The sequence below is a fragment of the Sus scrofa genome, chromosome 2 (assembly GCF_054392235.1).
Source record: "Sus scrofa isolate SSC_HxYL_T2T_F1_AM1 chromosome 2, Sscrofa_HxYL_maternal_Yorkshire_Landrace_v2.0, whole genome shotgun sequence".
NCBI classification, from domain to species: Eukaryota; Metazoa; Chordata; class Mammalia; order Artiodactyla; family Suidae; genus Sus; species Sus scrofa.
In genome coordinates, this window is record NC_139384.1 from 119,134,702 (window position 1) to 119,159,983 (window position 25,282).

Below are 25,282 nucleotides of genomic sequence, written 5' to 3' on the forward strand. Positions count from 1 at the left end.
CCAACAGCAAGACAGGGGGAGGGACTGCCAGAAATGCACATCTTGTGGTTACAGAGAGAGCCTGTGAGCAGCAATTAAAGAGAAGCCCCCCGCCTCTGAGGCTTTAGAGAGAGATCCCTAGAGTGGCCAAGCAAAGGGAGTGCCAACAGAATGGTGGCTCTTGCTCCTGTTTCTACAGAGAGCAGTCCCTAGAGCCTAACTGGCAAAGAGAGAGGTGGCAAGAGAAACTGGTAGCATTGCAAGCTATGAAAAATAGCCCTCAAAGCTACCTGCTGGCAGGAGGGATAAGACACACTGCTACCCCTGAGAGCTACAAAAGCAATCCTGTGAATGGTGAAATACTGCCACCTACCGCACAGACCCTATCCCTAACAGCCACCCAGCTACAGGAGACGTGTGATACCGTTACTCCCAACATGTACGTGCTCAGGATACACATGAACCACTACCACCCTGAGAACTCCAGGACTGGGCACCTGCTTCAGCATCTACATACCTACTATCAAGGGGCTGATAAACAGAAAGATAGACACTATGAAATGACGAAGAAACAGCTTTCAGACAAACAAGGGAAAAAAAAAACAAAACCACAAAAACTACTAAATGATGAGATAGGCAATTTACCTGAAAGAGAATTCAGAGTGATGATTGTAAAGATGATCCAAGATCTCGGAAAAAGAATGGAGACACAGATTGAGAACTTAAATGTTTAACAGGAAGCTAGAGGATTTAAAGAGTACGGTGAGTAGTGCAGTACCTGAAGTGAAAAATAATCTAGAAGGAACCAATAGCAGGTTAACAGAGACAGAAGAACAGATAAGTGAAGTGGAAGACAGAGTGGTAGAAATCACTGCTACAGAAAAGAATAAAGAAAAAAGAATGAAAAAAAGTGAGGAGAGTCTAAGAGACCTCTGGGATAACATTAAACATACCAACATTCGCATCATAGGTGTTCCACAAGGAGGAGAGAGAGAGAAAGACCAGAGAAAATATTTGGGGAGATTATAACTGAAAATTTCCCAAATATGAGAAAGGAAACACTCAAGTGAAAGAAGCACAGAGAATTCCCTACAAAATAAACCCAAGAAGAAACACAGATAGGCACATGCTAATCAAACTGAAAAAAATTAAGTTCAAAGAAAAAATATTAAAAGTCTTAAGGGAAAAGCGACAAATAGCAGATAAGGGAACCCCTATAAGGGTAACAGCTGATGTTTCAGCAAGAAACATACAATATCTAACTAGCAAGCATGAGAAGAGAGGACAAATACAGAACATAAAAAATGCATTTGAAATTAAGAGACCAGCAAGCAGAAGCAATTCTGTACACATATAGGTGAAGATATCAGAATATAAGGAGAACCCTTAATCAAATAACTATAATGGTCATATACATAAAAAAGAAAAACCAAGCCAAACGTAACACTAGACATGGTCAGCCAATTGCAAGAGAAGACAAAAAAAGAGGAAGGGAAGAAAAAAGATCCAAAATAGCAATCCAAAAAAATTTTTTTTAATTGAATTTATTTTATTTTTTGTCTTTTTGCCATTTCTTTGGCTGCTTCTGTGGCATATGGAGGTTCCCAGGCTGGGGGTTGAATCGGAGCTGTAGCCACCAGTCTACGCCAGAGCCACAGCAACGTGGGATCGAGCCGCATCTGCAGCCTATACCACAGCTGACGGCAATGTCAGATCCTTAACCCACTGAGCGAGGCCAGGGATCAAATCTGCAACCTCATGATTCCTCGTCAGATTTGTTAACCACTGAGCCATGACGGGAACTCATGAAAAAAAAATTTTTTAAGTAAATGACAATAAGTACTTACTTATCTATAATTACACTGAATGTAAACAGATTAAATGCTCCAAAAGAAAAAGACTAGCTGAATGGATTCAAAAGCAAGACCCATATATGTGCTGTCTACAGGAGACCCACTTCCATTTAAGGACCCATACAGACTTAAAGTAAGGGAATAGAAGAAAATATTACATGCAAATGTAAATTATAGAAAAGCAGGAGTATCAATACTCATATCAGACAAAATAGACTTTAATATAAAGATCACAAGAATCAAAGAAGGACATTACATAATGATTAAAGGATCAATCCAAGAAGAAGATATAACACTTGTAAATATATATGCACCCAACATAGGAGCTCGCAATAATAGTGGGATACTTTAACACCCCATTTACAGCAACGGGCAAATCATCCAGACAAAATCATCAAGGAAGCACAGACCTTAAATGATACACTAGACTAAATTGACTTCAGTGATAACTATATAACTTTTCACCCCAAAGCAGCAAAATATCTTTCTTCTCATGTGCACACAGAACATTTTCCAGGATAGATCACATCTTGGGCCACAGATGAAGCCTTGGTAAATTTAAAAAAATTAAAAGTATTTTAAGCGTTTTCTCTGAACACAGTGCTATAAGACTAGAAATAAACTACAAGGAAAAAACAGCAAAAAACACAACCTCTTGGAAGCTAAACAATATGCTACAAGACAGCCAGTGGATCATTGAAGAAATCAAAGAGAAAATTAAAAGATACATAGAGACAAATGGCAATGAAAATACAAATTCCAAAACCATGGGACACAGCAAAAGCAGTTCTGAGAGGGAAGTTTATAGCAATACAATCTTATCTCAGGAAAGAGGAAAAAATGCAAATAAACAACATAACCTTACACCTTAAACATCTAGAGAAGGAAAAACAGACAAAGCCCAAAATTAGTAGAAGGAAAGATCATAAAGATTAGAGCAGAAATTAATAACAGACAAAACAATTGAGAAGATCAATGAAACCAAAAGTTGGTTCTCTGAAAAAATTGACAAAATTGATAAACCATTAGCCGAACTCATCAAGAAGAAAAGGAGAGGGTTCAAATAAATAAAATTAGAAATGAAAAAGAAGTTAAACTGACAGTAGAGAAGTACAAAGGATCATGAGAGACTACTATGAGCAATTGTATTCCAATAAAATGGACAACCTAGAAGAAATGGACAGATTCTTACAAAGGAACCACCTACCAACACTGAACTGGGAAGAAATAGAAAATATGAATAGACCAATCACAAGTTCTGAAATTGAAAATGTGATTAAAAAACTTAGAAAAAACAAAAGTCCATGACCTGATGGCATCATGGCTGAGTTCTACCAGACATTCAGAGAAGAGTTAACACCTCTTTTTCTGAAACTTTTCCAGAAAATTGTGGAGGAAAGAACACTCCCAAGCTCATTCTTTGAAGCCACCATTACCCTGATACCAAAACCAAAGATAGCACAAAAAAAAAAAAAAAAAAGAAAATTATAGGCCAGCACCACTGCTAAACATAAATGCAAAAATCCTCAACAGAGTATGAGCAGACCACATACAATTACCCATTAAAAAGATCATACACCATGATCAAGTAGGATTTAGCCCAGGAATGCATGGATTCTTCAATGTCTGCAAATCTATCAGTGTGATACACTACATCAACAAACTGAAAAATAAAAACCATATGATCATCTCAATAAATGCAGAAAAAGTTTTTGACAAAATTTAACACCCATTCTCAATTAAAAACTCTCCAGAGAGTGGGCATAGAGGGGAACTACCTCAATATAATAAAAGCCATTTATGACAAACCCACAGCTAACATCATTCTCAATGGCAAAAATCTGAAAGCATTTCCACTAACACCAGGAACTAGACAAGGATGTCCTCTTTCACCAGTGTTATTCAACAGTTGTGGAAGTCCTAGCCATGGTAATCAGAGAAGAAGAAAAAAAAAAAAACAAATGAAAAGGAATCCATGTTGGAAAGAAGTAAAACTACACTGTTTTCAGATGACATGATTCTGTACTTAGAAAATCCTAAAGACACTATCAGAAAACCGTTAGGGCTCATCAGTGAATTTGGTAAAGTCTCAGGATACAAAATTAATTCACAGAAATCAATTGCATTTCTATATACTAACAATGAAAGACCTACCTAAAGAGACAAAAGACTTGTTTTTTTTTTTCTCTCTGTAATCAGTATTTTATTTTATTTTATTTATTTATTTATTTATTTTATTTTCCCGCTGTACAGCAAGGGGGTCAGGTTATCCTTAGATGTATACATTGCAATTACAGTTTTTTCCCCCACCCTTTCTTCTGTTGCAACATGAGTATCTAGACATAGTTCTCAATGCTACTCAGCAGGATCTCCTTGTAAATCTATTCTAGGTTGTGTCTGATAAGCCTAAGCTCCCGATCCCTCCCACTCCCTCCCCCTCCCATCAGGCAACCACAAGTCTCTTCTCCAAGTCCATGATTTTCTTTTCTGAGGAGATGTTCATTTGTGCTGGATATTAGATTCCAGTTATAAGTGATATCATATGGTATTTGTCCTTGTCCTTCTGGCTCATTTCACTCAGTATGAGATTCTCTAGTTCCATCCATGTTGCTGCAAATGGCGTGATGTCATCCTTTTTTATGGCTGAGTAGTATTCCATTGTGTATATATACCCCATCTTCCGAATCCAATCATCTGTCGATGGACATTTGGATTGTTTCCATGTCCTGGCTATTGTGAATAGTGCTGCAATGAACATGCGGGTGCATGTGAAGAGACAAAAGACTTGTCCTCTGAAACCTGTAAGATGTGAATGAAAGAAATTGAAGAAGCCTCAAATATGGAAAAATACACCATCATCTTGGATTGAAAGAATCAACATAGTCAAAATGACAGTGCTACCTAAGGTAATCTACAGATTCAACGCAATCCCTATCAAATTACGAATGACATTCTTTACAGAACTAGAACAAAATGTTTTCAGATTTTGTATAGAAACACAAAAGACCTCATATAGCCAAAGCAATATTGAAAAGAAAAAACAGAACTGGAGGAATCAGGCTCCCTGATTTTAGCCTCTACTACAAAGCTACAGTCATCAAAACAGAATGGTACTAGCACCAAAACAGAAATAGATAGATCAATGGGACAGGATAGAAAGCTCAGAAATAAACCCAAACACCTACGGTCAATTAATCTTTGACAAAGGAGGCAAGAACGTACAGTGGAGGAAAGATAGTCTCTTCAGTAAATGATGCTGGGAATACTGGACAACTACATGTAAGAGCATTAAATTAGAACGTTTTCTAACACCAGACACAAAAATAAACTCAATATGGATTAAAGACCTGAATGTAAGGCTAGATACCATAAAACTCCTAGAGCAAAACATAGGTAGAATGTTCTTTGACATAAATCACAGCAACATCTTATTTGATCCACCTCCTAGAATAAAGACAGTAGAGACACAAATAAACCAAGGAGACCGAATCATACTTACAGACTTTTGCAGAGCAAAGGAAACTGTTCAAAAAATAAAAAGACAACCCCCAGAATGGGAGACAATTTTTGTAAATGACTCAACCAACAAAGGATTAATGCTAAGACCAGCTCAGCAGGTGAGGGCTGAAGTACTGGTGCTGTGAAACTTAAGAAAAAGTTAACGTAAAACAAGACACAGAGACATTTATCTTAATTAAAGGTGGGAACCGGGGGACTCAGGGTCTCAGGGACCAAGAGCACTACCTCAAGAAACCACACTGCTTTTGTGTGCTCTTTAGGATTACAGTAAGTGAGGAGGGGGTTGTGGGTGCGCGATATAGTTTTTTTTTTTTTTAATTTTTTTTTATTTACAAAGTTCTTTTATTATTTTAAAAGTCACATACCTGCTAGATGGTTAAGCTTTTATTCTGACCTTTAGGCATTTAATAATCATTAGCATTTGAGGAAGCTTGGTGTTAGCTGTCTATGCAGAGCATCTAGAGGATCATCATTGTGCTTCCTATCTGCATGCCTATCTGCAGCAACCCAGCATGCCTGGTTTGCACCTCGGTTCTCCTTGCTGATGCATATTCTGCTAACAACCACTCATAAACCCCTTGGAGCCATGAGGTTCCTCTTTCTCTTATTTTAACAGGACATATGCTGTGCAAACGGCATGCCAATCTGCATAGGTTCGGCATGCCTAGACCAATGCATCATGCCCTCATTCAGCAGACCATATTAATAGCTTATGCCATTAGGTCTTTGTTCTTAAGCTTATGTCATTTACCAGCACTGCAACTGTTTTTGAAGCAGAAAGATGGGGTAAAGTAAAGCAGGACAAGATGGAGTTTTCAGCATAGAAAATAGAAGCAAAGAGGCTAAGAAAATATTGTAGAAACATGTCTCCTGACATATTAATCTCCGAAATATACAAACAGCTCGTACAACTCAACAACAAACAAACAAGCAACCCAATTGAAAAGTGGGCAGAAGACCTAAAAAGACATTTTTCCAAAGTAGACATACAGATAGACAGGAGGCATATGAGAAAATGCTCAACATTACTAATTATTAGAGAAATGCAAATCAAATTTACAATGATTTACTACCTCATACCACTTAGAGTGGCCGACATTAACAAATCAACAAGTGGAGTTCCCGTCATGGCGCAGTGGTTGACGAATCTGACTAGGAACCATGAGGTTGCAGGTTCGATCTCTGTCCTTGCTCAATGGGTTAAGGACCCGGCGTTGCCGTGACCTGTGGTGTAAGTTGCAGACGCGGCTTGGATCCTGAGTTGCTGTAGCTGTGGCTGTGGTGTAGGCTGGCAGCTACAGCTCTGATTGGACCCCTAGCTTGGGAACCTCCATATGCCGCGGGAGCAGCCCCAGAAAAGGCAAAAAGACAAAAACAAAAACAAAAACAAAAAACAAAACAAAAAAACAAATCAACAAGTAACAAATGCTGGAGAGGATGTGGAGAAAAGAGCACCCTCCTGCACTGTTGGTGGGAATGTAAATTAGTACCACCACTATGGAAAACAGTATGGAAAATACCTCATCAACCCAATAGAGAACTACCATAATGACCCAGCAAGCCCACTCCTGGACATTTATCTGGACAAAACTTCCATTGAAAAAGATGCATGCACCTGTATATTCATTGCAGCACTATTCACAATAGCCAAGACACGGTAACAACCAAAATGTCCATCAACAGATGAATGGATTAGCAAGATTGGTACATATATACAATGGAATAATACTCAGCCATAAAAAAGTACAAAATAATGCCATTTGCAGCAACATGGATGGAACTGGAGATTCTCATACTGAGTAAGTCAGAAAGAGAAAGATACCATATAATCTCACTTAAATGTGGAGTCTAAAATATAGCATAGATGATCTATCTACAAAACAGGAAAGATCATGGACATGTAGGACAGACTTGTTGTTTGCCAGTAGGGAGAGAGAGCGAGTAGGATGGATTGGGAGTCCAGTGTTAGTAGATGAAAACTGTTGCTTTTGGAGTGGATGGACTGAGATCCTCCTGTATAGCACAGGGAACTATATATCTAATCACTTGTGGTGGAACATGATGGAGGATAATGTGAGAAAAAGAATGTATATATACACATGACTGGGTCACTTTGCTGTACAGCAGAAATTGACAGAACATTGTAAATCAATCACAATAAAAAAATTTAAAAAATTCTCTTGTGGATCCTCTTTGACACAGGATAATTCTCAGATTCATATGGCTGGCATACAAGATAGTTCACAGTCTGCCCTCTGTCCTATAAACCTTATTTCTTATGGTAATAGACCATACCAAATAACTTACTATTACCCGAATGCATCATGCTGTTTCATGCCTCTGCCCGTTGTGTTTATTACCTTTGCTTAGAGTGTCTTTACCTCTCTTATCTACTTTCAAATTCATGCTGTCCCTCATCCTCAACCCCTTTTAAATATGTATTTTGTCATTTGCTTCTTTCTACAATTTTTTATAGTTACTTGTACCTCTCCTTTGTTGAACGAAAACAGTTTAAGAAGGATCACATCATATACATTCTACTGTTCCCTCATAATGTTTCATATAATTATTTTCTGTAGAGATTGGAACCCCACTTTACCAATTTTGCCATATAATTATTTATAACCTCTTCTAATGTGTTGATCATTTTGACATGTAAATAGATGTGTGAAAAAAAATAGTCTAGAGACTGAGGTATTTTTTATTCATTATTTTTTCCTTAAATTTTTCACCTACTGTTTCTATTTATATATTTTTAAGTAAAAATATATAACGCTAAAAATTTACTGTTCAATTTTTAAAACGTTAAAATTTTTTTAATGTTCCTGAAAGGTTTATACAGTGGGTCCAGATTATGCCCATGCTGAAGCTCGAAAATCTCCTGCACTCGATGGCAAGGTGGAAAGAGATAGTGAAGGAAAAGAAGTAAGATACCCTGTTATTCTCAATGCAAGAGAGAAATTAATTGCTTGGAAAGTCTGCCTTGCATTTAAGGTAAGATGTTATGCAGGCAGTAGACCCTTGGAAAAATTTTAATTTTCTTTTTTGAGTAAAAGAGGTATTATTTGGACTTGTAACAGGAGAAGTGAGCTGAGAAAGTGATACATCTGAATGGTTTGTTTACTTTTCAAGAGATTCTTGTAGTGCCATTAATAAAAACATAATAAATGAACACCTTATTTCTCTTTATTATATAGAAAGAAACTTTGTCAGTTCAGAAATTAAGATTACAAAGGAAAACTTAACTGAAACTAGCATTTTAAGGGTATTAACATGCTAAAAACAAAACTTGTTACAAGTATTTACTCATAGAATTGATAAGTGATTTTTTTGTTTTAATTTTTGGCCATACCCATGGCATGTGGAAGTTCCTAGGCCAGGGATTGAACCCACCAGTGACCTGAGCCACTGTAGTGACAATGCCAGGTCCTTAACGTACTATGCCATAGGGGAAATCCAATAAGTCATTTTTTTTTTTTTTTTTAATAAAAAAGTTCCTCAGACATCTAGCCTTGGCAGTTGATCTTTTGGCCTATTATATATGATAAAATATGTTCATGAAGGCATTTCTAATATACTTGTTAAAGAAAACTTTGTACTTCTGATGTTTGATTAGTTCTCTCAATCTATATTAGGCTTTTACTATTGTATAGTAAAGATTTAAATAGAGGTAGTACAACTTGCATCTAATAAAGGGTAAACTTTGTTGAAGCCTTGCCTTGGATATATAACTTAAAGCCTTGTGTATATTACTGGTTATTAAATAATAGATACATTCTTTGTGTCTTAATAATTTGAAGTCTCAGCCTGAAATATGTTTTAATAGCTTCTCAGCCTGAAATTGTTTTAATTTAGTAATGCCAGAATTCCAAAAAACATTTCTTAAAGTCATGTTATACTGATACGTGACTGTTTGAATATAAAATGTAGAAGATCAAAAAATTCCTGAAACCTGAGCAGGAAATTTATTCTTTTCAACTGTTTTCTCCCACATAAAGTAAATTTATTTCAGGTGCTCACAAGCATGTGGTTGTCAGTGTTTGAAAGATTCATGGGGATAATTAGATATTTCCTCTGGGATATGTCTTCAAAACTTTCTCAGTTTTTTTGGGGGGTGGGGTTTGGATTAAAGTGATTTTTTTTTTTTAGAGTAAAGTGATGTAATTTGTGCTAGTATGAAATTTATCAAAGCCTTTACAATTTTTTACTTTTGTTTTTTAATTAAATGTTAATTGAAGAAATTCTTGATTTTTTTTTTTTTTTTTTTTTAGACGTTTGGTGTTTTTTTTTTTTTTTTTTTTTTTTCCTCTAGTCCTTTAAGCATTATGTTTCTACATCTACCTCATGGTAAGAACCTAAATAATCATATGGCATGTGTTATATATTTTCAGAGTATTCAAGGTACAAATAACTAGTTTCTTTTTTTTTAATTTACTATGAAGTAAACTAATAAACAATAATATACTTTTTAGGCATTTATAAAATTTTGATATGTTCTAATAAGACTGGGAAATAATTTTAATTCAAATGGAACTTTAAAGTTTATAATTTATTTTGAATAGCAAACAGTTTGTGGCTTTGATTTGTTACGGGCCAATGGACAGTCCTATGTCTGTGATGTCAATGGCTTCAGTTTTGTGAAAAATTCCATGAAGTATTATGATGATTGTGCAAAAATACTTGGGTAAGATTTTTCTTTATATTTCTTCCTTTTTACCTTTTTTGCAGCTAATGCATAATAGATATTCAGAAACCAAGTAATTGTAAACATCATCAAATGATCAGGGTTTTGTAACCACTCTAGGGTAAAAATAAGTGTTCATAAAAATGACATCCCCAGTGATTATACCAAATCCTGAATTATACTTGGGGTTGTGAAAGACAAATTTATGGCCAAGGCTTTTAAGATAAAGGCTTAAACGTATTTAACCTCATGGATTTAGAAATGCTGAAATAATGATTATTAGTCAAAAAGGCTCATTTACTAGATACCTTTGTTTCTCAAGGTTTTTTTGTTTGTTTTTTGGCTTTTTTTCCTTTTGTCTTTTTAGGGCCACACCTGTGGCATATGGAAGTTCCCAGGCTTGGTGTTGAAATGGAACTGTAGCTGCCAGTATATACTACAGCGGCAGCAGCTCAGGATCCAAGCCATGTGCAACCTACACCACAACTCACGGCAGCTCTGGATCCTTAACCCGCTGAATGGGGCCAGGGATCAAACCTGTGTCCTCATGGATGCTAGTCAGGTTTGATACCACTGAGCCACGACAGCAACTCCTGTTTCCCAAGTTTTTGATAAGTAATTATAGTACCTAATGGTACAAAATTAACATTCATAAAATAAATAACCAGAATAAAATAGAAATATTTGGAATTCAGAATTCTTTTGAATGATTCTGCTTTCTACAAGCATAATCTCATGAGGTTATCAAGTGAGTGTAAAATAAATTACTGCATACAGAAATGTCATTTTTACATTCTTTGAATTATTTTCTTGTATCTTGATTTAGAAGATTGAAAAACAACTTTTTAAACCATTTCAAAGTATATATGACAAAGCCTTAAGAAACTTACACCTTTTTTCTTTTTCATTTTTTTGTCTTTTCAGCGCCACACCTGTGGCATATGAAGGAAACTTACACTTTAAAATGTATTTTAATAATTGAGGGAGTTCCCATTGTGGCTCAGTGGTAACAAAACTGACGAGAATGTGGGTTCGATCCCTGGCTTCTCTCAGTGGGTTAAGAATCCAGTATTGCTGTGAGCTATGGCGTAGGTCACAGACATGTTTTGGATCCTGCATTGCTGTGGCTGTAGTGTAGGCTGGCAGCTGCAGCTCAGTTTTCACCCCAAGCCTGTGGGAATTTCAATATGCCACAGGTGTCTCCCTAAAACGCTAAAAAAAGAAAAAAAATGGAATCACCTGTTAATTTCAAAAGTTTGTGAACTTACCCTTAAAGTGAATTTTGAGTGAATAAATGCGAAATTTAAATAAAACAAAAAATGTTTAATAGTTACATATACGTGTTTTCATTTTTAGCCCTATTAGCAAAATGTAATACAAGTATGTTAAAAATAAGCAGTAGTATTTAAAATTGCATTATAGTTGATCAGTAAAAATTGGTAGGAAATCATCAACGGCCACAGAGAAGACACAATCTTTTTTTTTTTTTTGTCTTTTTGCCTCTTCAAGGGCCGATCCCTCGGCATATGGAGGTTCCCAGGCTAGGGGTCTGATCGTAGCTATAGCCACGGACCTACACCAGAGCCACAGCAATGCAGGATCCAAGCCACCTCTGCAACCTACACCTTAACCCACTGAGCAAGGCCAGGGATCGAACCCACAACCTCATGGTTCCTAGTCGGATTCCTTAATCACTGCACCATGACGGGAACTCCAGAAGACACAATCTTGATTTCAGAATCTGTGTAAGTAGATACACGAGATTTACTTGAATTTAATGTGATTTATATTTTTAAAGTGAAAGCAAATAGATGAATTCCAAATTTATGACTTCCCATTGGTGTGTTCCATACATACACCAGTTTAGGACGGCTGATCTAACTTTTCTTGATCAGGATTGATTTTTTGGGGTTACTGTTTATATGCTGTGTTCATACAATCAAGAGACAGTTTGACTTTAACTCCTATGAGTCTCTGTTACTTGTCATCAATTTTTCTCTTCTTTTTGTCTTGAAGGAATATTGTAATGCGAGAGCTTGCTCCACAGTTTCATATCCCCTGGTCAATACCCTTAGAAGCTGAAGATATCCCAATTGTACCAACCACATCTGGCACTATGTAAGTTTGAATATTTTTGTTTAGAAACTCTGAGGTTTTTCCCCATTGGTCTGTGCTATTATAATAAATATTACATTTCTGAATAATTATTAGACACATATTGTGTATGTTTATGTATGATTCACTCTGTAGATGGAGAAATAGATTATATGCTTTCCATGGGTCTATTTAGACTAAAGATCTTTTCTCTTGTTAAAAATAAAATCCTGAAAAATGCTTGAATAATTATAGAACTATTGAATTAAGCCATAAAAATAAAGGAGGTGCCAATAGGCATGTTACTTAAAGATTCATGGTCAGTGTTCATACAACTTTGGTGCTCTCAGAATGTTAGAAAAAAAAATATACAATTACATCTTGAAGTAAATTAATTACATCAACAATGTTTTCCATAATATTCTGGTGAAAGTTACTGCTTGAAATTCACCTATTACTCAGGCGAACTAACCAAATGCTTCATATTCACAGCTTAGAAATTTATGTTAGTATGTTAAATATTCTAGTAAGTCCTGATTAGAGTGGAGGGGAGGACAAAAATACTTAACTTTGCCTTTAAACCAGTATTTCCAATCTTATTTAACATGAAACATTTTTTTGGGTAACTTATTTAATCTTACAGGTTTGTGTTCTCTGTCTCACAGTCTGGCAAATGCTACATTATACACTACTATTTTTCCTAAGCCAGTTTTATCTTCCAGTAATTTGAGTTTGAAACATTTTTCTTACATGGGCAAAATAAATATAGCCAGATTAAAGTTTTTGGATTTTATGAACTCTCAGTCTATATGATCTTTGCTATAGGGCAGATACTTAATGAAGTTTGGGGACTGCAGTTCATTTACTTTTATCCCAGAGTTTGCATAGTCATTTCTAGAGAGGAAACAGGTATTATATAGCTTGATATTACTCCCCCTCCAACCTCTTAAATTCTTTTTAGGATTTGATTTAATAAAATTGTCTAGGGGTTACAAGCACTATTTGTCGTAGGAAGGACCTTGAAATCGTAGAAGATGGTTCTAAATAAGTAATTAGATGTATTAATCTGAATTATATAACACACATCTTATTAGAAAATTGAGAAAATTATTTTTTTAATTTTAGGATGGAACTTAGATGTGTCATAGCTGTCATACGTCATGGGGATCGAACACCAAAACAAAAAATGAAAATGGAAGTGAGGCATCAAAAGTATGTTTAAAGGGAATAATTTAATCCTTAGGAAATAATTTAAGATTTCTGATAAGTTCTGATCTATTTTGATCAGTACCTCATATAAGTAAACTGTGTACTGCTGTTTCTTGATCATTAATATTTATACCACTGGGGAAAAAAAATCAAATAAAATCCATTTTAAATTGTATGCATCAGCATCTGAAAATTACTGAGGCAATGTCCATAAATGATTACTAGCCTTACCTGGCTTTTATTTCTTACAAAATTGTTCTATTTAATCTTGGTTTACTACTCTTTTATATTACTTCTGAGAGTCATTGACTTCTCAAACTTCTATTTGAAATTTAGTAGAAAGAAAGTTTGTTACTTCTATTCAGTTAGTCTAGTGATTATTAGTTTGGTGTGGTTTAGGAAAATAGTAAGTTTTATCAGTCAAAGTAGAGGAGGAAAATCATGTAGTGAAAGAGGTCACACAGTATTTAAAATCCGTAGAGCCCAAGTCCCGTATCTATTATATATTGCTGGTCTAGCCCTATATCTATCATATATTATAATTGATTGCTTAAGTGTATAGTGATAATATTAATTGTTGCAAATGCCTAACAGTGCTCTGTCCTTTTTATAAGATTCTTTGATCTTTTTGAAAAGTGTGATGGATATAAATCTGGGAAATTAAAGCTCAAAAAACCAAAACAGTTACAGGCAAGTGCTTTTGATATCTTGTTGGGTTTTTAATTACTAGTGGCTGTGAAACATAAAAATTCAGTTCTTTACTTATTTTACAGGAAGTGTTAGATATTGCACGACAGCTTCTTATGGAGCTGGGGCAAAATAATGATTCTGAAATTGAAGAAAACAAATCAAAACTTGAACAACTTAAGACCGTCTTAGAGATGTAAGTATCTTTTTGACACCCTTAATTTTGGTAACTACTTGTAGTGCTCTTTTTTTTTTTTTTTAATGTGTGGCTTTTCATGTTAATATCCTTCGCAGTTTGTTCTTTTTTCCCTTTATCGCTATAATTGAGGAGAAATTAATGAAAATCTAATAAGAATTTTATTTTCATCAGCGAGAAAAGAGATTGTATCGAAGATTATTATTTTAGTTTTAATTTTGATGAGAAGATCCAAAGAGGACATCAAATTAGGATCTTCCATGAACTACTACTAGGATGAAGGCCACATTGCTAACTTTACCACAGATTCATTACTGTTTAACTAACTTTACACTATGTTTTAATCAAGTGGAATTGATACCAGCAATATTGCTATTATAAGCTTTACTTTGACCACTTACAATCTTAGTTCTTTTGTTTTTTTCTAGACCCATGCATTTATGGTTTTATATATTTATATATTTTTTATCTATTAAAATTAACCAACTTTTGTAGAGAAACTTTATTGTATTTTTATTTTTAATGTAGTTGGAATAACTATAGATTCTGAGCTAGAATATTTTGAAGAATTCAGCAAGGTAATTACAAACAGAAGGAAATACTAAAATGTAAGATTGAGTTTTTCTCCAGGTGGATTTTAGTTTTTCTTTAGGAGGTAGCATTTAATGCTTATTGAATATTGTCTGTTCTGTTTGCCATTTTATTTTTCAGGTATGGCCATTTTTCTGGAATAAATCGTAAAGTCCAATTAACCTATCTCCCTCATGGTTGTCCTAAGACATCTAGTGAAGAAGAAGGTATGTCATTATTTATGCCTATTGTGTATAGAGATTTACTCCTCATTGTTGATTACCTTTGTAATCTGCCTAATAGTTTAAAAGCTAGAATGCTAAATAGAGGAAAAAGAAAGAGTTGTTTGTTTTTTTTTTTTTGTTAACTAGGTCTTCTGTCTTTTAAATAAAAGAAATTTTATTTTAAGTCCTTTAAGGAAAAAAATGGGTTTTATTATTTTGACAACTGTTTATGTCCTCCCTTTTACTCTTCAGAAAGCTTCTTTATTTGTAAATGTTACTTAATGTGTCCTTTTCCATAAGGGATACACAGGAAGAAAGCTCAAAAGGTACAAAAAGACTATTTGAAAAAATACACAATCAATATGTTTCTGAAATAGATATTTTTCTCCACCCACTAAATCAGAATAAGCATTTAAATTACTCTCCTAAGAGCAATCAGCACAAAAGCCCATAAATTCATTTACGTTTCAAAAGAAAAACAAACAGAGATCAGCAGAAGCCATTTTATGGAGAAATGCAGAAGCCCAATGCAAAAATGATAACTATAATAATGATCAGTCTTTCCTATCACACTGGCAGAGTGTTTTCTTATTTATTTTCTTTTCAATTGCTGATGAGAATACAGTATGGCAGGATTTTAGTCTTCTGGTAGGACTGTAAGTTGCTGTAACTCTCTGAAAAGTAATTTGGCAATGTATATCAGAACTTCAAAAAATTTTCATATGCTTTGACCTTAATTCTACTTATAAGAATCTATCCCGGAGTTCCCGTCGTGGCGCAGTGGTTAACGAATCCGACTAGGAACCATGAGGTTGCGGGTTCGGTCCCTGCCCTTGCTCAGTGGGTTAACGATCCGGCGTTGCCGTGAGCTGTGGTGTAGGTTGCAGACGCGGCTTGGATCCGGCGTTGCTGTGGCTCTGGCGTAGGCTGGCGGCCACAGCTCCGATTGGACCCCTAGCCTGGGAACCTCCATATGCCGCAGGAGCGGCGCAAGAAATAGCAAAAAGACAAAAAAAAAAAAAAAAAAAAAAGAATCTATCCCTATAGGGTAATAAGAGATTGAGAGAAAGATTATTCCATAGGGATATTCATAAAGGCATTATTTATAGTAGCAAAACTTAATGATCTTTAAAATGTAAACACGGATTTGATTATGTTGATCTTTATTCTAAAATTTGATACTGTTCTCTTGTCACACTTGTGATTACTAGTACTACAGATTAATTTTCTGTAGTTTGATGTTATTCCATAAACAACTATATAATATAAAAGTCAATTAGTTGCCTTACCATAAATTAATGTTGGCCTACATAGACAATCACATACAACTACTAACTAGCTCCACCGAAAAAGGGTGATTTTCTATCACTTTTGATGAATCATCAAATTTTTCAGTGCCTGTAGTGCTAATTTTTAAATGATCTTTGTTTCTGGAACCCAGCACAGATCTTAGGGGCTGATAAAGAACAGGTCAACATTAAATATGGAAACTTAGATCTTCCCTGTGTGTGAGAAAATACTTTGGTCTGGTACATATAGCTTCTACAACTCCAGATTTAAAAAACTGCTCTTGGTTATATTTATTGTATATCTAACTCATAAATTTAATTTATATACATAATTAAGCTCTGTCGTCTCCCATCTTCTTAAAAATTATGCAAATAATTGATTCCTAATTGTAAAAATATCTGTATCTTCTTCACTTTGGATAACATTTACCTCTTATATGACAGTACTGCAGGAGGCTCACAATATAAAAATCTGAATCCTGTCATCAAGGAGCAAGAAGTCTAGCATATCTAGTACAATGAAATACATTGGGCAAAAAACATGGCTCTCACACTGCTTTGAGAGCAGGGAAGGGAGAAGTTTCCTTTCAGCCCACTGGGAAAGAGCCTTCTTTCTAGAGTATAAAAGAGATTTTTGATCTAGGTATGTTTAAGGAACAAAATAATTTACATAAGGGCCATATTCCACTGCAGAAGAGTCACAAAGAAAAAAATCAATCTTGAAATATGTCTGTTTAAAAGAAACAAACTTAATATTTGCTTTATCCTTTCACATGTATCTTAGATAGTCGAAGAGAAGAGCCATCCTTACTTTTGGTTCTAAAATGGGGAGGAGAACTGACCCCTGCTGGCAGGGTCCAGGCTGAAGAACTTGGAAGAGCTTTCAGGTGTATGTATCCTGGAGGTCAAGGTAAATCTTGGAGTTGCTTTCATTTGTTTAAATTTCATATTTTCAAATCCTCATTTTGAAATGTTATTAAATACTTGTAGAAATACAGTGAGATAAAAATATAGCTTAAGTGATTTGAGGATTTATTTTCAGGAGATTATGCAGGATTTCCTGGTTGTGGTTTACTTAGATTGCATAGTACCTACCGACATGACCTTAAAATATATGCCTCTGATGAAGGACGAGTCCAGATGACTGCAGCCGCCTTTGCAAAGGTATAAATAAATGTTTTTTAGAATTACTAGAATTTGCATCTAATGGAGCATTTTAAAAGATTTTTACTAAGGCAGAATTTAAAAATTTTAAATTTGAAACTTGTTCCTGAAGCCCTGAAATTGCAGTAAGTTGTGTTATTAATAAAATTTATTATAAATTGTAACCTTATACCTTGTGAGATTCAGCATATAGCAAAATGATTACTAAGATACTTTGTTTTGCATAGTAATTCTTATATCTGTTTTGGTTTTATTTGATGTGTTTAGGGGCTATTAGCTCTAGAAGGAGAGCTTACACCCATTCTTGTTCAGATGGTAAAAAGTGCAAACATGAATGGCCTTTTGGATAGTGATAGTGATTCTTTGAGCAGTTGTCAGCAACGTGTGAAAGCAAGACTTCATGAAATACTTCAGAAAGACAGAGATTTTACTGCTGAGGATTATGAAAAGGTGGGTCTTAGCAAACTTTTGTACTGTGAAATATGCAGACACACATGCACAGAAAAGTGCATAAAATGTAACTTAGAATTTGTCGTATTATAAAACAAATACGCATATAATCATTACACAGAGAAACAGAACACTGGAACAACTCTAGCCTCTGTGTGCCCCTTCCCAGTTGCAGCCCTATCCCTATCTGCCTGAACACTGTCCCAGCTTTTTATACTCTCTTATCCAGAATGCTTATTACATAAATATGTATCTGTAACTGTCATTGTCTCACTTTTGGCCGTTTTTTTAAGCTTTATATAATAGAACATTTCCTTTATGTCTGGCTTCTTTTTCTCAATGTTTGTAAAATTCATCCACGCTTTTGAGAATTTCCATACTTAATGAATAATCATTTCTGTGTAGTATTGTTTTCATAGGTTGGCATACTGTCTCCCTTTTAGGTTTTACAGGTTACATGTGGTCTCTTGTTGCATGATTTTTTTTTTTTTAAACCACTTTTTAAAAATGTAGGAGTTCCCTGGTGGCCTAGTGGGTAAGGATCTGATGTTGTCACCTCTATGGCAAGGGTTTAGTCCCTGGCCCAGGAACTTCTGCAAATATAAAGTGAGGCAGCGAAATATCATTGTAAGATAGAATAAAATTTCCTTTAAGTTAGAATATTTGTGTTAGATTTTTCTCTGTGGATAATCTAATGTTAGCTAAGTTTTAGTATTTTTTAAACAGGAAATTCTGAGTTTCTTACTTCCTCCTTGATCTTATTAACTATATTTTCAGGGTCATCTTCATTTGTAGTTTAGAATTATTCTCCAGCTACTGGAAAAATTTGTATATTGTTCTCTTGGACAATTGGGCATGACCAGATGTAAAAATACATATATTCTACTCATTTGTAGCTTACTCCATCTGGAAGCATTTCTCTTATCAAATCAATGCATTTAATTAAAAATCCTGTGAAGACCTGTGACAAAGTGTATTCCTTGATACAGAGTTTGACTTCTCAAATCAGACATCGTATGGAAGATCCCAAATCATCAGGTAAATACTTTGTTTTCCTTTAGTCAGAAGACGAATAAAAGTTGCTATGTCATTGCTGTAAACATTTTTAAATAGGGTACCAATCATAAGAAATGAAGCCTTTCTTGCTGTATCTAGGTGTAATATGAGTTAATATGTATCCAGCAAAAGAATAATAGAGAAGTTATAGTTGCTTTTATCCATGACATCATGAAAGAGATAATAAAACATTTTCACTGGATTGATTATGTAGTGTTGCCTTACAGTTAACCATTACATAGGCATCATAACAAGGAGCAAACAAGAAAGTGATCTGGATTCTGTCTCTGAGACTAGCTTGATTAATAGCTTGGGCAACTGATGCATGTAGCATATGGAAAGGTCTTTTGTAAAACCAGTTCCTAACCCATTATTTACACCTTTATTCAAGTCTGCAAAATACAAAATATGGTATATGATTGCTAAATAGTATATGCCTCTAATAACATTTCCTAGCTACTTAACAATTTCACCTTTGATATTTAAAGAAATTTCTATTATCAGTTTTTTAATGTATATCCTTTATATGCTTTTGAAGTTTAATATACTGAAAATGTTATGTTGTTTTAGATATTCAGCTTTATCACAGTGAGACCTTAGAGCTCATGCTACGTAGATGGTCCAAGTTGGAGAAAGACTTTAAAACCAAAAATGGAAGATACGACATTAGTAAAATCCCTGACATATATGACTGTATAAAATATGATGTCCAGCATAATGGTTCCTTGAAATTAGAAAACACAATGGAATTATATAGGCTTTCAAAGGCATTAGCAGATATTGTTATCCCTCAGGTAAGTAACTCCTACAAATCAGTTTTCTTGTACTGTTATGTAGATACTGCTAAAATGTCTATCAGTAGGTAAAAGATAGTTTGTTTTCATGTCCCAGTAAACCTATAATTTTAGAGAGGAAAGTAAGTACTTAGGAATTTATATTTAAAATTTTTTTGTTGAACTAAAGCATTATGTGATCTTTTAATAGTTTTAATAGTGACTTTTTAAAATTTAAGAATTGATACTTACAGACTAATAATACACTAATAATAAACAAGATAACTGAAAATGGGATGGGATAAATCATTTAAGTATTTATTGGGCACCTATTGTGCACCTCCTAGCTCTGTGCTATGGGAGTGTGTGCAGAGTGGGAGAAGAAGGTAGCTGTGGCCTTATATAAATGTTGGAAGTTCTTTTTACTTTATGTGAAAGTATTTTGAAAATAATATTTGGTGGTCAGGATATAAGTTTCCTGTGGGCAGTGGTAGATGTTGGAAGGGTGGAGTCTTTTCATTATAGGAGAATAAAAATAAAGGTATAAACAAAGTTCTGATAACCGAAATGTAATTAAACAAAGAATCAGATTGATAATAAAAGAGTCAGGTGAAATGACAAGTTGAGATAAGGAATGTGTTAGAAGACAATAGTTGCAGATGCCCTTTTAACTTTTTTCAACTCAATTATTAAAAGATTATTTGGATATTGTAAAGGGAAGTTTGGAGTAGATCAGACTTTCCAACTGTGAACCAAAAAGCTGAAAAAATGAATACAGTTGATTCTTGAATAATGTGGGTTTGAATGGGTCCTCTTATATGCAGATATTTTTCAACAGTAAATACTACATTACCGCATGATCCACAGTTGGTTGAATCTGCCATGGATATAAAATCACAATTAAGTTATACTCAGAATTTCAGTGGCATAGAGAGTTGCTGCTCCTAAGCTCCGTGTTGTTCAAGGATCACCTGTACATGAGAAGTGTAAAGATTGTGTATAAAAGAAGTCTTACTTAAAGATACTCATATATAGAAACCAGTTGAGAGATTCTTTAAAAAGTAAAAATAGAACTACTGTATGATCTAGCAATCCCACTCTCATATATCCAGAAAAGATGAAAAAACTAATTTGGAAAGATGCATGCACCCAGTGTTCATAGCAGCACTATTTATAATAACCAAGACATGTGAACATCTGAAGTGCCTATCAACAGATGATTGGTTTAAGGTGTGTATGCGTGACACATACAATGGAATGCTACTCAGCCATAAAAAAAAAAAAATACTGCCATTTGCAGCAATATAGATAGACCTAGAAAACATGGTACTAAGTGAATTAAGTCAGAGAAAGACAAATATTATAATCACTTATGTGGAATCTAAAAAATAATGCAAATGAATCTATACCTAAAAAGTGAAAACACTCACAGATGTAGAAAACAAATTTAGGGTTAACAAAGGGGAAAGGAAGAGGGGGAAGGATAAATTAGGAGTCGGATTAATAGATACAAACTACAATAGGTAAAATAGATAAGCAAGAAGGATTTACTGTATAGCACAGAGAACTATATACAGTATCTTATAATAACATATAAAGATAATCTGAAAAAAGATATGTAACAATCACTTTGCTCTACACCTGAAACTAACATGATGTTGTAAATCAACTACAGTTTTTTAAAACATATATAAAAATGGTTAAAATAATACCAGTGTCCCTTTCCTAAAACATTTAGAATGTTCAGGAAAAACTAGAGACTTTGCAAAACTGGGAATTAGGGCTGCACAACTTCCCTCTAAGTATTTGTGTACATATTAAATTTTAGTGTATTCTTTTAACATGAAAAAGCAACTACCTATTTGGTCAGTATATATAATGTAGATTTTTTTTTTTTTTTTTTTTTGGTCTTTTTGCCTTTTCTAGGGCTGCTCCTGTGGCATATGGAGGTTCCCAGGCTAGGGGTCCAGTTTGAGCTGTAGCTGCCACAGCAACACAGGATCTGAGCCGTGTTTGCAACCTACACCACAGCTCACGGCAACGCCAGATCCTCAACCCACTGAGCAAGGCCAGGGATCGAACCTGTAACCTCATGGTTCCTAGTTGGATTTGTTAACTACTCAGCCATGACGGGAACTACCTAACATAGAAAATTTTAAAGTATGATTTATAAACGAGTCACTTGCAAATAAATTCTTTTTAAAAGAGAGGATAAAAATATCTCATACTTCAAGAACATATCATTAGAATTCTCTTATGGCTCACCAAGTTAAAGATCCAGCATTGTCACTGCAGTAACTCAGGTAGCTGGTATGGCATGGGTTCAGTCCCTGTCTTGGGAACTTTCATAAGTTACCAGTGCAGCCAAAAGGAGGGGGGGGGGAAACACTGGCTTAGAAAATAACTTACTTTCTGACAACTTCTTTCGTTTACTAAATGGAAGATAACAAACACAGTCTGTGTTTTTATGTGGCTTAATTAATCTCATCTTATACTCCAATGAGTTTTAGATGGCCATTTTTCCTACTACTAGTGTCTGTATTTTAGGTGCATTATTTACATAGCTGAAGAAATGTCTAACCATCTCTTTGTAACTTAAATATTTGTAAGTTTTTTTTTAAGCATTGTAATTAGAAGAAAAACTAAAGGTTAGAATGGTTAGGAAAGATTTGACATCATTTGTATCATTAAAGTTATTTTTTATGCTCAGCAATTCTCAGTCTCTTATAGTAATTATGTTATGAATCAAATTAGATTTTGTCAGCAGTCTGAGAGCTTATTTGAAAACATCTCCAAAATTATTTATCTTGGATAAATTATCCTTTAAACCTTAGGACTCTTTGGACAATGTTATGCCCAAACTTGCAGGAATCAGTCTGTCTTTGGTTAAATTCATAGTTAAATTTTGGTAATTTTTTAACTTTAAAAGAAAGGTCTTTTTATATGCTTTCCTTGAGTTCTGAGATTATGAATAGAGAAGAGGACAACTTGGGATTTACCTACTGAACTTTTTGGTTTGATATTCCTTATTGTGGCTAAAACTTGAGGTTTCTGTTTTAACGGACTATTGAATTCAGTTCAGTAAATATTTTACTTTGTTGCTTTAGCCTTCATAAATCTAAAACCATGGACAAGATACAGGTATTTTCAGTCATTGAACAATTAACTAAAATTGTAAACATATTTATAATAATTGTAATAAAGCTGTAGTTTGTAGAAGAAAAAAGGAATTTGCATTTTTACTTTACAAAAAAGAATATTTCAAGCTTAGAGACTTGATGACTCAGTCAAATAATGTAGTAGTTTGACTAATTTAGGGAGAATCACTTTCGCTGCAAGAAAAAATGTACATGTGTTCTGGTATACTTCAGAGTTGCTATGCCTCTGAAAAGATCCATTTCTACGCTTACATTGCATTAATTCTTATATCTGTGCTGTGTGAATTATGTAATTCTAATCATATCTAAGCTTAAACATGATAAACATGATTTGTTGCTTTTAGTTGCTTTAACAGTTAACATTTTTAATTATGGTAGGTATTTGTGCTGTGATAGCATCAACTTTTCATTTTTCAATCACTATCAATCTTCAGAAGTAGAAGCCTTGGTTTAAAAATGATACGTAAAGTTAGTTACAATGGGAGGTGACATCAGCATCATGGTAGTGTGACATTCTCCCTTTGACTATCCCTTTCAATCTACAACCAGTAAAACATACATAACTGAACAAAAGTGCCTCTGCTCAATACATCAGAATGCCAAAATAATTTTATAACATCCGTTCACCTAAAAGTGGCTGCTCTGTAACACATAAGAGGAGGTGGAACCAAGGAACAGTAGAGACAGTGCCTGTGATCCCAAACTCCTGGCCACAGCTGGCTGAGCCTGCAGCCTTAGAGAACACAGTAGTTTTAGGGATGGTAGCACACAACATAATTCTAGCCTCTCTACTACTGCTGTGGCACCAGTGGCCGCAAAGAGCCAGGCATTAGTGGCAGTGGAACCCCATCCCTCCAGCCTTGCAGCTCTTGCTCCACCACAAATACCCCGACTGGGAGTGCCCTTGAATGCTACAACTTTGGAATTGGCAAGGGTACCTGTGATCCCAGGCCCCTCCTCCCACCTTATTCTTCCCCCTGTAATGGTAGAGCCTAAACCCTAGGAGATTCTGGACACAGTGGAGGTTCCTCCTCTCCCAATGCCCTAGACAATAACACCAGCAACATGGGCAGTGTCAAGACACCCTGGAGGCACAACAGACAACAAGGAAGACACCAGGTAGCAATTCTAGCAGGTGCTGTAGAGTATCAAGTGTCTTTCTCAAATATGACCTGACACAGCTTGTGCTATAGTGCCACCTACTGGAAAACAGAAAAATGGGCCTCTGAATAATCTGTTGAATTGTCAGAACCAAGTTTTTCTAAAAAAGCATTACTTAAAGAAGAAAACTGTTCACTGCTTCAAATGTGCCAGCAGAAGAACAACTCCCCAGGCACCGTAAAGAACCACAGTAATACAGTATCAGAAAAAGAAAATGACAGTTCTCCAGAAACCGAATTTAAATCATGGAATGTTGTAGTTTAACTGGGAGAGAGCTCAAAATAGTTAGCATTAAAAGGAAAAAAATAGCTATTTTGAAGGAACTCAAGCTTCAAGAAAACTCAGAAATACAATTCAGTGAGCTCAGGAATAAAATAGTGAGCAGAAGAAATATTTTACCAAAGACACCAAAAAATTCTTAATAAGAACCGAAGAGAAAATTTGATTCTGAAGTATTCAAGAAATGAGATGGAGAATGCATTAGAAAGTATTGGAAATAGAGTAGATGATATGGAAGAGAGAATTAGTGGGGTCAAAGGTAGAATTCCAGAAATGATACAGGTTAGGAGAGGAGAGAGAATTAAGATCTAGGAAATGAGGAAATTATATGAGAACTGTCTCACTCTATTTGGAAGATTAACATCAAGATACTGGCTATACCAGAAGGAGAAGGGAACAAAAAGTTTATTTAAAGATAAAATAGCTGAGAACTTCCCAAATTCAGGATGAAACTGCATATGCACGTCCATGAAGCTAAGAGAACACCTAAATATCTCAATGCAAAATGACCTTCTCCAAGACACATATTAAAATTGTCTAAAGTCAGAGTTCCTTTGTGGCTCAGTGGGTTAAGGATCTGGTATTGTCCCTGCAACAGTCCAGGTTGCTGCTAGGGCACAGGTTTGACCCCTGGCCCAGGAACTTCCACATGTTGTGGGTGTAGACACAAAGAAAAAAAAAAAGAAAAGAAAAAAAAAAAAAAACCTCTAAAGTAAATGACAAAGAATTTTAAAGGGAGAAAGGGAAGAAAGGATGGTAACCTGTGAAGGGACACCCATTAACAGGAGATTTCTTAGCAAAAACTATAGGGCATGAGAGAGTGGAAGGACATAAATCAAAATATTAAAATATAAAAAGTGTCAGCAAGAATACACTACTATCAAAGTCGTTCATATATGAAGGAGAAATAAAGGTTTTCCCAGACAAACAGAACAAT

General features: G+C 34.9%; 1 protein-coding gene across 50 annotated transcripts in view; it reads left to right on the top strand.

Annotated features, from left to right (window-relative positions):
* The window catches only part of PPIP5K2 (diphosphoinositol pentakisphosphate kinase 2), a 94,007-nt gene that overhangs the window by 22,987 nt on the left and 45,738 nt on the right, over positions 1-25,282 (top strand). For 28 of the 50 annotated variants that reach the window (XR_002341839.2, XR_014838444.1, XR_014838446.1 and 25 more), the window contains 12 exons: positions 8,184-8,345; positions 9,914-10,035; positions 12,052-12,153; positions 13,255-13,341; positions 13,953-14,028; positions 14,112-14,221; positions 14,933-15,018; positions 17,089-17,214; positions 17,347-17,468; positions 17,736-17,918; positions 18,815-18,956; positions 19,545-19,768. Coding sequence is in view for 43 of the 50 variants with exons in the window: in XM_085014151.1 (XP_084870277.1) it covers positions 8,184-8,345; positions 9,914-10,035; positions 12,052-12,153; positions 13,255-13,341; positions 13,953-14,028; positions 14,112-14,221; positions 14,933-15,018; positions 17,089-17,214; positions 17,347-17,468; positions 17,736-17,918; positions 18,815-18,956; positions 19,545-19,768 (1,542 nt within the window). In the remaining 7 variants the exon portion in view is untranslated. Of the gene's footprint in view, positions 1-8,183; positions 8,346-9,913; positions 10,036-12,051; positions 12,154-13,254; positions 13,342-13,952; positions 14,033-14,111; positions 14,222-14,932; positions 15,019-17,088; positions 17,215-17,346; positions 17,469-17,735; positions 17,919-18,814; positions 18,957-19,544; positions 19,769-25,282 lie in introns of all 50 variants that reach the window. The other 22 variants (XR_014838443.1, XR_014838445.1, XR_014838448.1 and 19 more) reach the window with 2 other exon arrangements.